Here is a 14,424-nt window from a genome sequence, read left to right as displayed (position 1 = left end):
TTTAAATGTTATGATTTGTTTGTTTCAAATTTCACAAAAGCTACTTGAGAGCTATCTGCGCTAGCCATCCCTAATTTAGCAGTGTAACACCGGAGGAAAAACAGCTTGTCATCACCATATGCTACGAACAACAAGGCCTAACTATGGGCTTACCAGTTCACTCTCTAGCCGGTACAAATGGCACTTTGAAGTTAACTACCTCAGAGGTGCCACTCCTATCTGCCACTCAGTGGCACAGCGGAATGTCTCTGGACTTACAACACTAAAAACCGGGTTTCGATACCCGTGGTGGGCAGAGCACAGATAGCTCATTTGTGTTAAATTCAAAACAACAATATTCAGCAATTTATACACGATTAATAAGCAGCATTATAGATTTTGCCTCATTGGTTCAACACTTAGTCTACAGGCGCTAAAAATTGGGTTTCGATGCATAGGAAGAGCACAGATAGTAGCTTTTTCTTAACAACAACAACTACAGTTTATTGCAACAGTTATGTAATATTTATAAATAAATATATTTTAGTGTACATAAAATAAACACCTTTTTAAAATAAATTTATAAATGTATCAGAAAAAATTGTAATACCTAGCACTAAATGGTCGTTTTAATAATGTTACTAATTTTATGTAATGGCAAGAATTTCTTATTTGTCCATCATGTATGATATATAGTCATATGAAAAAGTTAGGACACCTTATGAAACCCTGTGTATTTTTGTAACATTTTGGATATATAGATATTTAATCTCAATTTTAACAGTACTGAGGATTATAGGAATATAACTAAACAATTAAAACTGAAGAAAAGACTTTTCAAGATCTTCTGTGAATGTAATTTTACTAAAATGTATATTCTAACTGAGGAAAAAGTTAGGATACCCTATCCCTAATAACTAGAGTTACCCCCTTTGGCTGAAATAACTGCAGTGAGACGCTTCTTGTAGCCATCTACCAGTCTCTGACATCGGTTTGAAGAAAGTTTGTCCCACTCCTCAATGCAGAATTCTTTCAACTGTGAGATGTTTGAGGGGTTTCTTGCATGTACAGCCCGTTTCAAGTCACCCCACAGCATCCCAGTGGGATTAAGACCTGGGTTTTGACTCGTCCATTCCAGGACTCTCCATTTCGTAGTTTTCAGCCAGTCCTTGGTGGATTTACTGGTATGTTTTAGGTCATTGTCGTGTTGCAAGGTCCAGTTCCGCTTCAGCTTTAATTTTCTTACAGATGATCTCACATGATCCTCAAGCACCCTCTGATGCACAGTAGAATTCATGGTGGATTCTATGATTGTGAGCTGCCCAGGTCCTGCTGCAGCAAAACAGCCCCAAACCATGACACTTCCATCTCTATGCTTCACAGTTGGTATGAGGTTCTTTTCTTGGAATGTGCATTTGGTTTACGCGAAACATGTCCTCTGTTCTGGTGTTTGAATAATTCAATTTTGGACTCATCTGTCCAAAGAACATTATTCCAGAAGTCCTGGTCTTTGTCTACATTCTCTCTGACAAACTGTATCATTACTGCATATTTTATCCAATGGGTCAGTTTCCCTACAGTGAAAACAAAATGTTTGAACTGGTTTGGGTTTCTGACTCTTATATACCAAGAATAGTTTTGTTTATATAAGTCATTTTAATAATGTAAATTATTGTAAAGAAAAATGGCAAAGTATATGGTAAACAAAAGCGAAAGAAAGAAGACTTTCGAAACGTCGTCTTCTACACTTGTGTCTCCACAACAGGCAGTTGCCGTCCATTCTACGAAGTTTCATTGTTGAATTTTCTATTTATGGCAAAGCTACTGAGGTTATTTTTCCATCATCCTTAATTTTGACTACTGACTAAAGAGGAAACAGCCAATGAGCAACATCTTAACACACACCGTTTATTAAGGAACTTATTGTCATTCTTATAACGCTCCGATAGCTTAAATTGTGGGGAATATTTTGTGGTTTCTCAATAATTCGAATCCAGCTAGGTAGAATTAGATAAATAACAAAATGTACAACGCTTTATAAAATAAATTTTATTTACACAAAATGCAATGGTGATAATATTTACGTATGTTTTGCGAATAATTCAAAAGCCTCAGTATTGGGTTTGTGTTGTAGTTTCCATGTTCAACAGGCAATAATTGAACAACATTTTATAGTAGTTAATAAGGTACTTTTTTATGTCATGACACTTAAATATGAATTCCTATTTTTTTCCTTTAAAATCGAAGGATTACTAGTGTTACATCGTGATGTATTGTTAACAGTACAGACAGAAGTAATCAAATTTTCTTGATTAGATAGCAGAATTAATATTTCGCGTTGCGTCCTGCGCATTGCCTTTTTTTGGGGGGGGGTAATTTATATTATATAACGTGATCTCTGTTCATTTTCTATGTTTTCTATTGTGTTTTTGTATTACAAACACTTTTTGACCATTTGGCTGAGAAAATTTATCCTAATAAGATGCATTTTAAAGTTAAATATAAACATTGTTGAACATAACAGAATTATTCGAAATACATGTGAAAATACAAATATAGAAAATAAAATATGATTACATGCTTCCAAATATATAACTCCAAGGCAAAAGCACATATTTGTTTCTGTACGTAATAGAAAGTATTAACATGAACGTGAAACAAGCTGTTTATACATAGTTGAGTAGGCATTCAATAACCACGTTGTCAGAAAACTGCAGAAAACTTAATTATGAAGGTATTATTTTACACATTTTTTGTTTACCTAAGTCAACGCGTTCCTGAATTCGCTAAACTAGTCAAAGCAAGCTGCGTGGACTAAACTAAAGAATAGATTATGCTCTTCTTTAACTAGAAATTCGTAAATTTAATACACAAGATAAAACATTGAAAATCCTATTCGTTACTGTCATCCTCTTTTTTAGTTTCTTGTCTTCTGCGCGAGAAACGTCTTCGGTTTCTTGGCGTTTTTCTACGTCTTGCAGAAGCCGTGGTATTTGTCTCTGTGGGATTTTGACGTCTGAGAGGTGTCGCTTGATGCTCACGAGCTATTTCTTCTGCTTTACCAGAATTATGCGAATCATTTTTCTCATCTCTGGATGAATCAACCGGTGAACTGGTCTTTGACCTGGAGCGAGAAATAAAAGATGGCAATGTTGGCTTTGGTCGACTTGGAGAATGGGGCGGGGGCAGACGTTTTCTGGTACGTCGTCTTCCAAACAGTTGTTTTCTTGGACTTTCTCCATCACTGGACTTGCTTTGATTAACATTTTTCTGTACTTCTTCACTAGATGGCTCTGGAGAGGTTTGTTTCTTTTCTTCTGGTACTCTTTTTGTAGCTGGGGAAGCAGAAGAAATCTGGTCATTGTTCGAATGGCTTTCTTTAGACTGAAGCTGCTTTTCTGGAGAAACTGGATGTTCTTCATTCCCTGTGGCAAGTAACTCACCAACTTTATCCTCTGATTCATCGCTACTTGTTCTTCTGTGCAGCCTTTGAAGATGCTTTGCATCAGTCAACACCACAAGGGCAAACAGAAACAAAGCACCGAAGGCAAAGGCCGTTAGGAAGCGCTGCAATTAATCATATAATTTTCATTAATAATTGTGTTTACAATTATGCAAATTGTAGTACTGTAGTACTGTTAGAAATCTGTGCTATTGAGTAACCTTTTTGTACGGAAATCATGATTACTGAAAAAGTTCGATACAAAATGATTAAATAAAATGTTAATAGCTAACACTTCAAGCTTTAGCTGTTCAATGTTAGATAATGCATTATATTTCTTTACCTTTGAATGAATAATTGGTTCTTTTAGGAACACAAAATATTGCGCGTACAAAATACACACACAATTTTGGAATAGGCAATTTCAACATATCAGACTAAAACAATTATTTTATTTAAAAATAAAGTGTGTTACATTGCGAGGGATGAACTTAATAGGTTAGAGAGAGAGATGGTGGTTTGTAAGAAATCATGACAAATGATATATCATTTTGTGTTTTGTCGTTCTGCGCACATTAATTGGTATGAAACAGTCTAGTTTTGAATATTATTTTTTTCATTATTTATTTACAGGAAAGCGCATAGTGACCTATTATATTCCTTGCTTGTTATTAAAGTCCAAAGCTACACGATGTGATGTGCTCTCTACAGGTATCGAAACTGAATTTTTAGCGTTAAACTTATTTCACAAAACAAATACTTCCCAACTTCCGTGTAGGCGGTTTTACCCTAAACAAATTTGAGCAAAAGGATAAATTAATCTAACAATGTACTTATTTATAGAAATTGAATGTAAAGATACTTTCTATTGGTTTATTTTGCGGTGAAGCACAAAGCTACACAAAGGGTTGTCTGTGCTGTGTGCACCATGGATATTGAAACTCGGATTTTTAGTGTTATAACCTTTCAGATTTTACCGCTGACCAACTGGTGGCTTTTTTATTAACAGAAATAAACGTAAAATAGATAAAATATGCTTTATATCTGAGACGTCATCTCCATTTTGGTTTTGAGCACACTAATGATGGGATTTGTAATGATACTTCGCAGAAAGTTGTGACTTTTGTATTTAACAGATATATTGCTAAGATATTTAATATAATATATACCTCTTAGAAACATTTTGTACTAAGATCGTGGTGTGGTTGAATATTACAACAGACCAAACTTCCTTAAAAACAAGAATGATAAGTTGGTCTTGTACATCAAACAAAAATAGTATTCACATTTTCTTTACTTTCAAACAGCCTGTTTTATATTTGTTTTAACTTATTTCATGACACTTCATTTTTTAATATCAGCCATTCTCCTTTTTCTTAGTGCCAAAAAATAGAATTTTAGAAATTACATGGACAGTCTTGACAAAATAGTCAGTTGTGGAACAGGATTGCTTGTTTTGGTTTTTGAGCATACTGTGTAATGCAGGGATTGAATCACGATTTTTTCTCTCTATACTCTCGAGATTAATTTTGAATCACCATTGGGTTGTAGCGCTTAAACGAGCCAATTTATATGCTGTGGTCATCAGATCAGCACCGCGCGACACAACGGTATTTCTGGGGACTTATATACTACTAGAAACCACGTTTCGACATCCGTATGGCCCGGCATGGCCAAGCTTGTTAAGGCGTGCGACTCGTAATCTGAGGGTCGCGGGTTCACATCCCTGTCGCGCCAAACATGCTCGCCCTTTCAGCCGTGGGGGCGTTATAATGTTACGATCAATCCTACTATTCGTTGGTAAAAGAGTAGCCCACGAGTTGGCGGTGGGTGGTGATGACTAGCTGCCTTCCCTCTTGTCTTACACTGCTAAATTAGGGACGGCTAGTACAGATAGCCCTCGAGTAGCTTTGTGCGAAATTAAAAAAAAAACAAAAACAAAATCGACACCCGTGGTGGGTAAAGCACAGATAGCCCTTTGTGTAGCTTTGTGCTTAATAACAACTACAAACTTCATCAGATCATAAGTGTTGTGCTAAAATTATTTTGTTAATATGAAAAGAAATATTTTTCAGCGAAAAGGTGTCTTATGGTTTGAATGATTTTGTTTTTGTGTTTCTTTCGTATTTGGAAATCTAAAGTTTTTGAAAAGTTATTAGTTGAAACAATAGACAAACAAATTAGATATTAAATACAACTAAATAATTTCAGTTAACATTAACTTTGAAATACATGTATATACGTGTAATGTTATTAGAATTCGAGGGATAAATTACTTCAAAGAATTATGGCTGTATTTTGTTAGCGATGTTTTAAGTAAATGTTGTTTCTCAAGTCAGAAACAAGCCTCTTAGTTTAAACCTGAATCTGTATTTTACCAAGTGTTACCACATAAATTGTTGTGATTTAGTCAAAAAGTACCCGTTTTGTTCCACGGTGACTGTTAAATTACAGGTAGTTTTGTTTGTTTGGAACATAAGCACAAAGCTACACAGTGAGCTCTCTGCACTCTTCCCACCATGGGTTTCGAAAACCGATTTTAAGCGTTGAAATCCGCAGACATACCGCTATGTCGGTGGGGGGCATTACAGATGGAATTTCGATAAACGTGTCACGATTGAAGTTATACCAACTACGGTTCTAAAACTTGTTTGTTTTTTTTAATTTTGCGCAAAGCTACTCGAGGGCTATCTGCGCTAGCCGTCTCTAATTTAGCTGTATAAGACTAGAGGAAAGGCAGTTAGTTATTACCATCCACCGCTATCTCTCTGGCTATTGCGACGTGGATTCGATCCCGCGACCCTCAGATTACGAGTCGAACGCTTTAACCCATCTGGCCATGTCGAACCTTCTAAAACTTAATGAAAAACACAAAAAACATGGAATATGTACGAACCATGATTAAAGGAACTGCAACGTTTCTTGTTCTGTGTGAAACTTGTCGCCCACAAAGATTCTTCCGGCAGGTAAAATTTGAAATGACTAAAAATTTATAGAACCTCCCTTTATATGCCTCCTAACCGTCTGACCTACATAGCCAGCTTAGAGGAATCTAAGAAGTCTAAAGTATGTTGGTGGTGGTGTCAAGATAAGAAAGGGGGGGTAGGAAGAGGGAAGATAAATGAATCCTTTTCTCACACGACTGTGAGCCACGTGCTTAAATCAAAACCAGTTTTAACAGTCTTGTAAAGAAAAAAAATTGTTTTAACAAAATATAGAGCTTCAAAGGGCCGAATAAGTGTTCACAATCTGTAATATAATTGTAATATCTCTATAAGTTTACAGCGGGTAACATGAAGATTTTGTTTGTGTCAGCGTCACGAAGTTTTCTTCATTTTTTAAAATTATTCAGGTTCATTTAAGTAAAACTGAAATTATATTTCACCAAAATGGGCCAATACGGGCTGTTTATGGGTCAAGGCGTTTATTTAAAAGCCGAAAAAAACTCCACCAAAGAAATCTCATATACGGTCCCTATATGCACCTCAACGCGCTCCATTTAGGTTACTTGGTCGGGAAACCAGCTTCAACCAGCTGGTGCTGGTCTGGTGGTAACTTTTCCCGGGAAGAACTGTAATAACCTGTTACACAGAAAAGCCGAATTACTAGAACGACAAAACTGAAATGTTAGGAAATGTTTCCTTAAAATCCTACGGGACATTGTTTGATAAAATGTTTACAAAATAAAAGTTAAATCACGTTATTTTCATTCCTGTCTAACGTTTAACCAGAAAATGGTTCTGAAATCTTCTTTGTTGAATCTAGTAATTTAAAGTGTGACAGAAATTTCCATATTTAAGAAAATGTGTCATCAGTGACTATGGAAACAAATGTAGATTTTTGTATTATTTATAATCCAAATATAATTCAAAATAATCTGAACTGATATGTAAATATGAGTTGTTAATATTAACATCATAGAATATCTCTAAAAGCCAAATTGAAATTATGACAATTTTTACTTCGAAGTTAATTGTAAGTTGGTCTATCATTGCCAAAAAAAATTTGCTGGTTTATATTATTGTTCTGTTACTGAAAGATGAATTCGATACTGCTAGGGTAGAGGCCATATAAAATTTATGAAATCAGCAGTGGGTCATAAATTATTTGAAACAATAACCTCTTCACCCCATCTCCTCCTCAGCAGTAAATCTACAGGCTTATGACACTAAGATTTGGGTCTTTATATTCGTGGTGGGCAGAGCACAGATAGCCCATTGTGTAGCTTTTTGCTTATAATAACTATCCATTCAAACAAGTACATTTACGAGGTTAGCTACTATTGTTTTAAAAACAGAGATGGACATAATTTTTATTTCATATTTATTTCACAGCTACCAAGGCTATCTGCTGCAGATAGCAGCCTCCCGAGCAGCCAGTATGCATCCACACAAAGAGCTGACTGTCGCTTTTGTTACGCATCCACAGCTTAAAGAGTGAGAAATATTTCGAGGCAGACGGGATTTATTTAAAGTTCAATTATACACATGCTATCATTGATGAATCAAATAGTACGATTTTCTCACGGACGTTTGTCCTGGTAGTAAATCTGCGAAATTATAACGCTAAAAATCGAGTTTCGATACTCGTAGTGGGTACAGCTCATTGCGTAGTTTTGTACTTAACATAAACGTATTTTTAGAACTTTGTGGAGTACAATAAAGATATGACACTCTTTACTAAACACATCAAAAGTCTGCTACAAACTTTAGTTTTGCATTTTCACAGTTTAATTTTTAGACGTCGTTACATGTAGCATCCTCAAGTCAACAAAGTTTTTCTCGATTTCATGATGAATATGAAACAAAACTTAGCAAACAGATTTGTTATACAATGCAAATAAGTTGAAATCATGATTTTTAGCTTGGTTAAGTAAAAGTATCTCCCTCTCAGTGGTAAGACTAAACCCGATATTCTTGAAGTAACATTTTCATGGGAGATCAAAGATATTCAAGAAATACTTTAAGCAAAATATTTAAAAAAAAATTAAATATATCATCATGCCTTCTCTTTTAAGGGGGAACATATTAAAATTGTACTTATTTGTTTCAGAAGTTTGGCACAAAGCTACACAAAGGTCTATTTCAGCACAACCATCTTTATTTTTGTGCTTATAGACCAGGATGAGTGCAGGCAATCAACATTATCCGTCGCCATATTTCAAGCTACTCTCGGCTTAAAGAAAAGTGAAATTTGTCAGTCACTCTTACAGCGCACCAGATGCCCCTAAAGTGTTGAGTGCGTTTTCGCAGCATGGCCCACGAGCCATGAATTTTCGGATTCTAGTTTCAGACACTCTAACCACTACGTCACAGCCACTAAGCTAAATAAAGGACCGTGTTATAAACAATAATTTTAAATTTATTATACTTTATGTGACGACAATGTGATAGCCTGATAAATATAATGGTAGGATAAGACCACGTGTTTATCCGTTGTAGCGTTATTGTAGTACTGATATTACTATGTTGTTATGCATTACAAATGAATTGCGACGTTACTAAACTAAAACTATTACAATAATCAAATAAATATATGAATTATTTTCCATACTTTTAGTCCTAGAGATGTTTTTCTTTTTTTTGGAATTAAGCACAAAGCTACACAATGGGCTATCAGTACTTTGCTCACCACGGTTATCGAAACCCGGCGTCTAGCGGTGTGAATCTGCAGACATACTGCTGTATGCTGCTGTAATTTACTTTCTAAGACTTATTGGAATTAATTAATTCAGTAAACTGAATACGAACAACCGATTTTTATGATAAATAACAGTTTCAGATGATACCAGTTTCATGATGTCTTTATATGGTATACTACTATGGTCAATCACAACTACTAAACAAATTATAAAAGGATTTTTTAAGTGTAAAACGATGTAGAGATAACAGTGCCAAAAATAATGCAAACAAGAATATAGGAATGATACAGCTGTACATACATCAACCCTGCGTGACTTTTAATATTAAACTTAATGTTACATTGTAAAGTGCACAAGTACAAAAAATTATTACGGTCAATTTGATCGTCCTTGTAGTGAGTCTGAATTAATAAGACATTTTTTACTCAACTTGGTTTTCCTTGTACGTAAGTCCTAGATTCTTAGTTTCACCACATTGACAATACCTCAATATAGGCGTGATATTATGACAAACAAATTACATCCAAACAATCAGGATTATATAACTTCTAACTGCAGTAACATTAAAACACAAGTTGGCATTTTACTTTGTAACATTAAATTTTAATAGTGAAATTCATGTAGAAATGATTTATGTATAGCTGTATCACCATTATATCCTTTTTTTACATTGTTTTGGGCACTAACACTTCTACATCATTTACGTTTATAAAATGTTTTTACTATTTGTTTTGTGACATTTTTTTATCCCGATTGAAAGTTAGTGTGTTCTCTGAACGTGTGTAATAAAATTTAATATTATATGTATTGATTCCTTTTTACTCCTTCACTTCATGTATATATACGGGTTGGTTCTTTAAAGATACCAATTGTATATTGTATAAAGCTTTGAGTATGTAAACGTTAGGATCATCTTATGTTCATCTATTATTAGCTGGTAATTCCTGTTTCACCCTGTACTTAAGCTTTCTTGCAGGAATAATACCTTTCTGCAAACAAGGGGTAACGATAACGTTATTTAAACTAGAATTATCTTCTTTTTTTATATTAACTACTACTAGTTATAACGATTAAGCAATGACATCGTGCACTACCATAGATAGTTGTAGAGTTATCTTGGCTTAAATAAGAAGAAAGATAAAGGTTAACAATTTAGGGGTTTCATATCTTAGCAATAGTTTCTTTTCTTATTTTTGGAATTGTTGCTTAGAGAAACAGATCAATCATCTTTTAAATTGTAACGTCTTTCCTTTTTTATTTTTATAGTTCGTATTTGTATTATGCTTACTAAATACCTTGTCCGTCCCTACGTATAGAAACTACCGTCTCCTGATTATTGTTATTATGCTTACTAAATACCTTGTCTGTCCCTACATATAGAAACTACCGTCTCTGTGATTATTGTTATTATGCTTACTAAATATCTTGTCCGTCCCTACGTATAGAAACTACCGTCTCCTGATTATTGTTATTATGCTTACTAAATACCTTGTCTGTCCCTACATATAGAAACTACCGTCTCTGTGATTATTGTTATTATGCTTACTAAATACCTTGTCTGTCCCTACATATAGAAACTACCACCTCTGTGATTATTGTAATTCTTTATGTGATGATGAAAAATGACCAACAATAAACCAATAATTGTTCTGCTCAGATTATCAGATATTCTTGATTCGAAAATACAAACGAACTGATGATAAAAACATTAAAAAGAAAGAACAACAAAATATGTTTGTTTTGTATTTTTCACACAAAGTTACACAAATGTATCGAAGAGAACAAGGTAACAAGAACACTTAGGCGCATTTTACTTGAAGTTTCTGAAGAAGTTTGTGTTTCTCTATGATTTTATTTGTTAAATATTGCACTTGTGAGTTTTAAAGTCTATTTAAACTCATTGGAAATACACTGGTACCTCTAAAACAGAATGTCCTTACTTAAGAGATGCTGAATAATATTTTTACATCAGAGTGTAGTAAGGGGGAAGAAATTGTTTGTTTGTTTGTTTGTTTTAAAGTTCGCACAAAGCTACTCGAGGGCTATCTGTACTAGCCGTCCCTAATTTTGCAGTGTATGACTAGAGGGAAGGCAGCTAGTCATCACCACCCACCGCCAACTCTTGGGCTACTCTTTTACCAACTAATAGTGGGACTGACCTTCACATTATAACGCCCCCACGGCTGAAAGGGCGAGCATGTTTGGCGCGATGGGGATGCGATCCCGCGACCCTCAGATTACGAGTCGCACACCTTAACACGCTTGGCCATGCTGGGCCAGGGAGAAGAGATAATTCCAGAAGATACTGAGCTTTACTATAGATAGTAAGTTCACTTCTTGTTCCATGTTCAAGTTGTGCCACCAACGAAACCATCCAATTCTAAATAAAATCAGGTTATGAAACAACAAAGGGTAATAAACGCATTATTTGTCTAAAATCTATGTTATGTTCATTACAATCTGTATATAAAAAATACTCAAGAAATGTGAAAAAACTGTCAGCATAAATATAGTAATTTATGTTTTGGGCAAAAGCCTCAATTATCTAAAACTCGCCCCCCCCTAATGGCACAGCAGCATGTCTGCGGACTCACATCGCTAAAAACCGGGTTTCAATACCCGTGGTGGGCAGAGCATAGATAGCCCATTGGATAGCTTTGTGTTTAATTCTAAACAGAAGTCTAAAACTTAAGTAAATGTAATTTAAAAGTGATATTATATAAAAAAAACTTTGATTTGAGCATAGGTAAAAGACACTTGGTAAGAAAGTTGAGACGTTTTTATTATAAATTGAAAATAATGATAACAATCTTTCATTCTAAAACGTTAGCCAAGAATAAGGTTTGGACGAACTTCAGCAGCTGTTACAGTGTCTCTGTTTGCAACATAAGTAACAGTAGTTGCATTCTTAATGCAAACCAACATAATGGACTATCTGCACTTTGACCACCGAGAGGAATCGAACAACATTGTTCCACATTGTATGTTTATTGCTGACCCACCAAGAGACCAGTAACGCCAGTAAAATATATGAACACACACAATAAATATATATATTCGTGGATGTTACAACTGTTGTAGTTAAAATAATACTTTGTTTGTCTTTATATATTCCAGTATGTAGGTAATTCGCACTTAATTATTTGTCCTGTATTTAAAATTCTACACTTTGTGTACTAAGAGTAGAAAATAACTTCCCTGTCTATTTACGTCAGTTTTTAACGTTAATTACAAGACTTTTCTCGGTCTTATCAGAAAAGTAGAATTAATAGTTGAAAAAGAAAAACGTGGCTATTGTGGTTTATTTCTTTCTGCCTGTGAAAATAAATTTTTGAGCCACTGAAAATAGGAAACAAGTTGAAGGTAATTCACTAAGTGGCTAAAACTCTGTAGGGACAAAACCGGATAAAACTAGTTTTTAGGTAAAGGCTTAACATACGAATTCACCTTGCACAAAACAGGCTGAAGACCTTGGTTCTTACTACGTACATTTTGACTTATTACAGTTCTAAGGCTCTTAGTTCCCTATCTTGAGTCGGATAGAGAAATCGAAGTAACGTTATCTTTATGACGTGTGTTTGACGGACTTGTACGAAAAGCGTGATCTGATAATTGTCTACCAAATAAGAAAACTTCGAAACGCACATTCATATTTCATCGTTAGTTTATGTGTTGTTATACACAAAGCTACACAATGGACTATTTGCGTTGTGACCACCACGAGTATCGAAACACAACTTTTAGCGTTATAAGCCTTGTGATCTACCACTGAGCCACATGTGTTGGGAACTACATTAAGTTTATATCAAATGAGCTTAACCGATTACAATTGGTAAAGAGTAAAATAATTTCGGTTGATATACCTGATATCACTTATTTCTAAGTTAGAAACAGCAACATAACTAGAAATATTGTCATAACGTTTATGTTTAAAATATTACAACTAGCTAATGAATTAATATTTTGGTTTGTAGTTACGTTATCACGTTAAAACTACTAAATTCATGTTGGAAGTTCACATACATACACACATATATACATACACATACATATACTAAATTTCGTATAAGAATACATTTTTTTCCCTGCATTTAAAAATTTGTTCTCTAATGCAAATCAGATATTCGTATAAACACACGAATATATCACCTTAATACAATCTAGAACATTAAAGGGAGAGATTTACATCCGCCACGGATGTCTTGTATTCATCCCTCTGTGTTTGTCAGCAATGTTTCTCGAAAACAGCTGAATGGATTTGGACGAAATTTGGTTTGCAATTGGACTATGACGGAACTTAGAAGACATTAGTTTTCAGATAACCGAGATCAAAGGTTAACGTTACAATAAGGTCACGAAATTACAAAAAAAATCTCTATTTGTTAAAATTGGGACTGATTTTCACACACGTTTTACTCTATAAGTCAGTCAAAAATGATCTTATGTTGATAAAACCTGGATGATATATATATATATAGAATATTATTCGTCGTTTTCCTGCTATCGTGCGTTTCCTTTAATAATAACAGACATGAGGTCAAATTTCGGTAATTTTTGAGGGTCAAATTTAATCAATGCTTTTTGGCGGAGGTGACCCAGCATAGCCAGATGGTCAGGGAGAGCCACTCACAATTTCGGAGGGGATCGAGTCTCACTAAACATGCTCGCCCTTTCAGCAGTGAGAGTGTTATAACGCGACGCCAATCCCATTATTCGTTGGTGAAAGAGTAGTACAACAGTTGGCGATGGGTGGTGATGACTAACTGCCTTCTTTCTATCTTACCTTTCACTGCTAAATGTGTAGTTTTGTGCGAAATTTGAAGAACACAAAAACGAACATTAGTGGCTCATTCATGAAGACAAGAAACCCAGTTGAAGTAAAAATGTATTTTAAATACGGCTGGCATGGGTATTAGAACTTTAGTTAAAATAAAGTACAGTAAAATGTTTCAACCTCAGGTCAAACATTGGTAGCGGAGGTATGCGCTTTACTGAGTGCCTCTCAAGTTCAGTTCTATGTTCCTCAACTTCATAATTACAGATATGAGAAATACATTCCTTTAGAGTTATATTTTCCACGAAACTCCCAGTATATTGTTTAAAAACAAAATAGAGAACAATACAGTTTGTGATCGGATAATTAAATGAATAGGTCCTGATTTGTTAAATATGAGCATATTTTACTCATATTATATGGCTCTATATTGATTATTATTACGTCACTTACTATTTACTAATGACTGTATTCACTGTAGTGAAGATGAAGTACTTATATGAGGCTGAGTTATAATGAGGTATTTTGTTTCATATTTTTGTGTTTGTTATTAAGCGCAAAACTACATCATGGGCTACATGTGTTCTG

General features: G+C 34.6%; 1 protein-coding gene across 1 annotated transcript; it reads right to left on the bottom strand.

The window, feature by feature from the left end:
• Nucleotides 1-2,005: 2,005 nt before the first annotated feature.
• Nucleotides 2,006-6,476, bottom strand: LOC143223383 (uncharacterized). The gene is made up of 2 exons (XM_076451301.1): nt 6,318-6,476; nt 2,006-3,546 (listed from the first exon to the last, which is right to left on the bottom strand). Exons 1-2 carry the CDS (start codon nt 6,318-6,320, stop codon nt 2,872-2,874), a joined length of 678 nt encoding a protein of 225 aa, XP_076307416.1. The 5' UTR covers nt 6,321-6,476; the 3' UTR covers nt 2,006-2,871.
• Between the last annotated feature and the right edge of the window lie 7,948 nt (nt 6,477-14,424).

This window comes from Tachypleus tridentatus, chromosome 8, assembly GCF_004210375.1.
Source record: "Tachypleus tridentatus isolate NWPU-2018 chromosome 8, ASM421037v1, whole genome shotgun sequence".
NCBI classification, from domain to species: Eukaryota; Metazoa; Arthropoda; class Merostomata; order Xiphosura; family Limulidae; genus Tachypleus; species Tachypleus tridentatus.
Note: the sequence above shows the minus strand (reverse complement) of the source record. Positions and strands in the feature narration are given on the sequence as shown.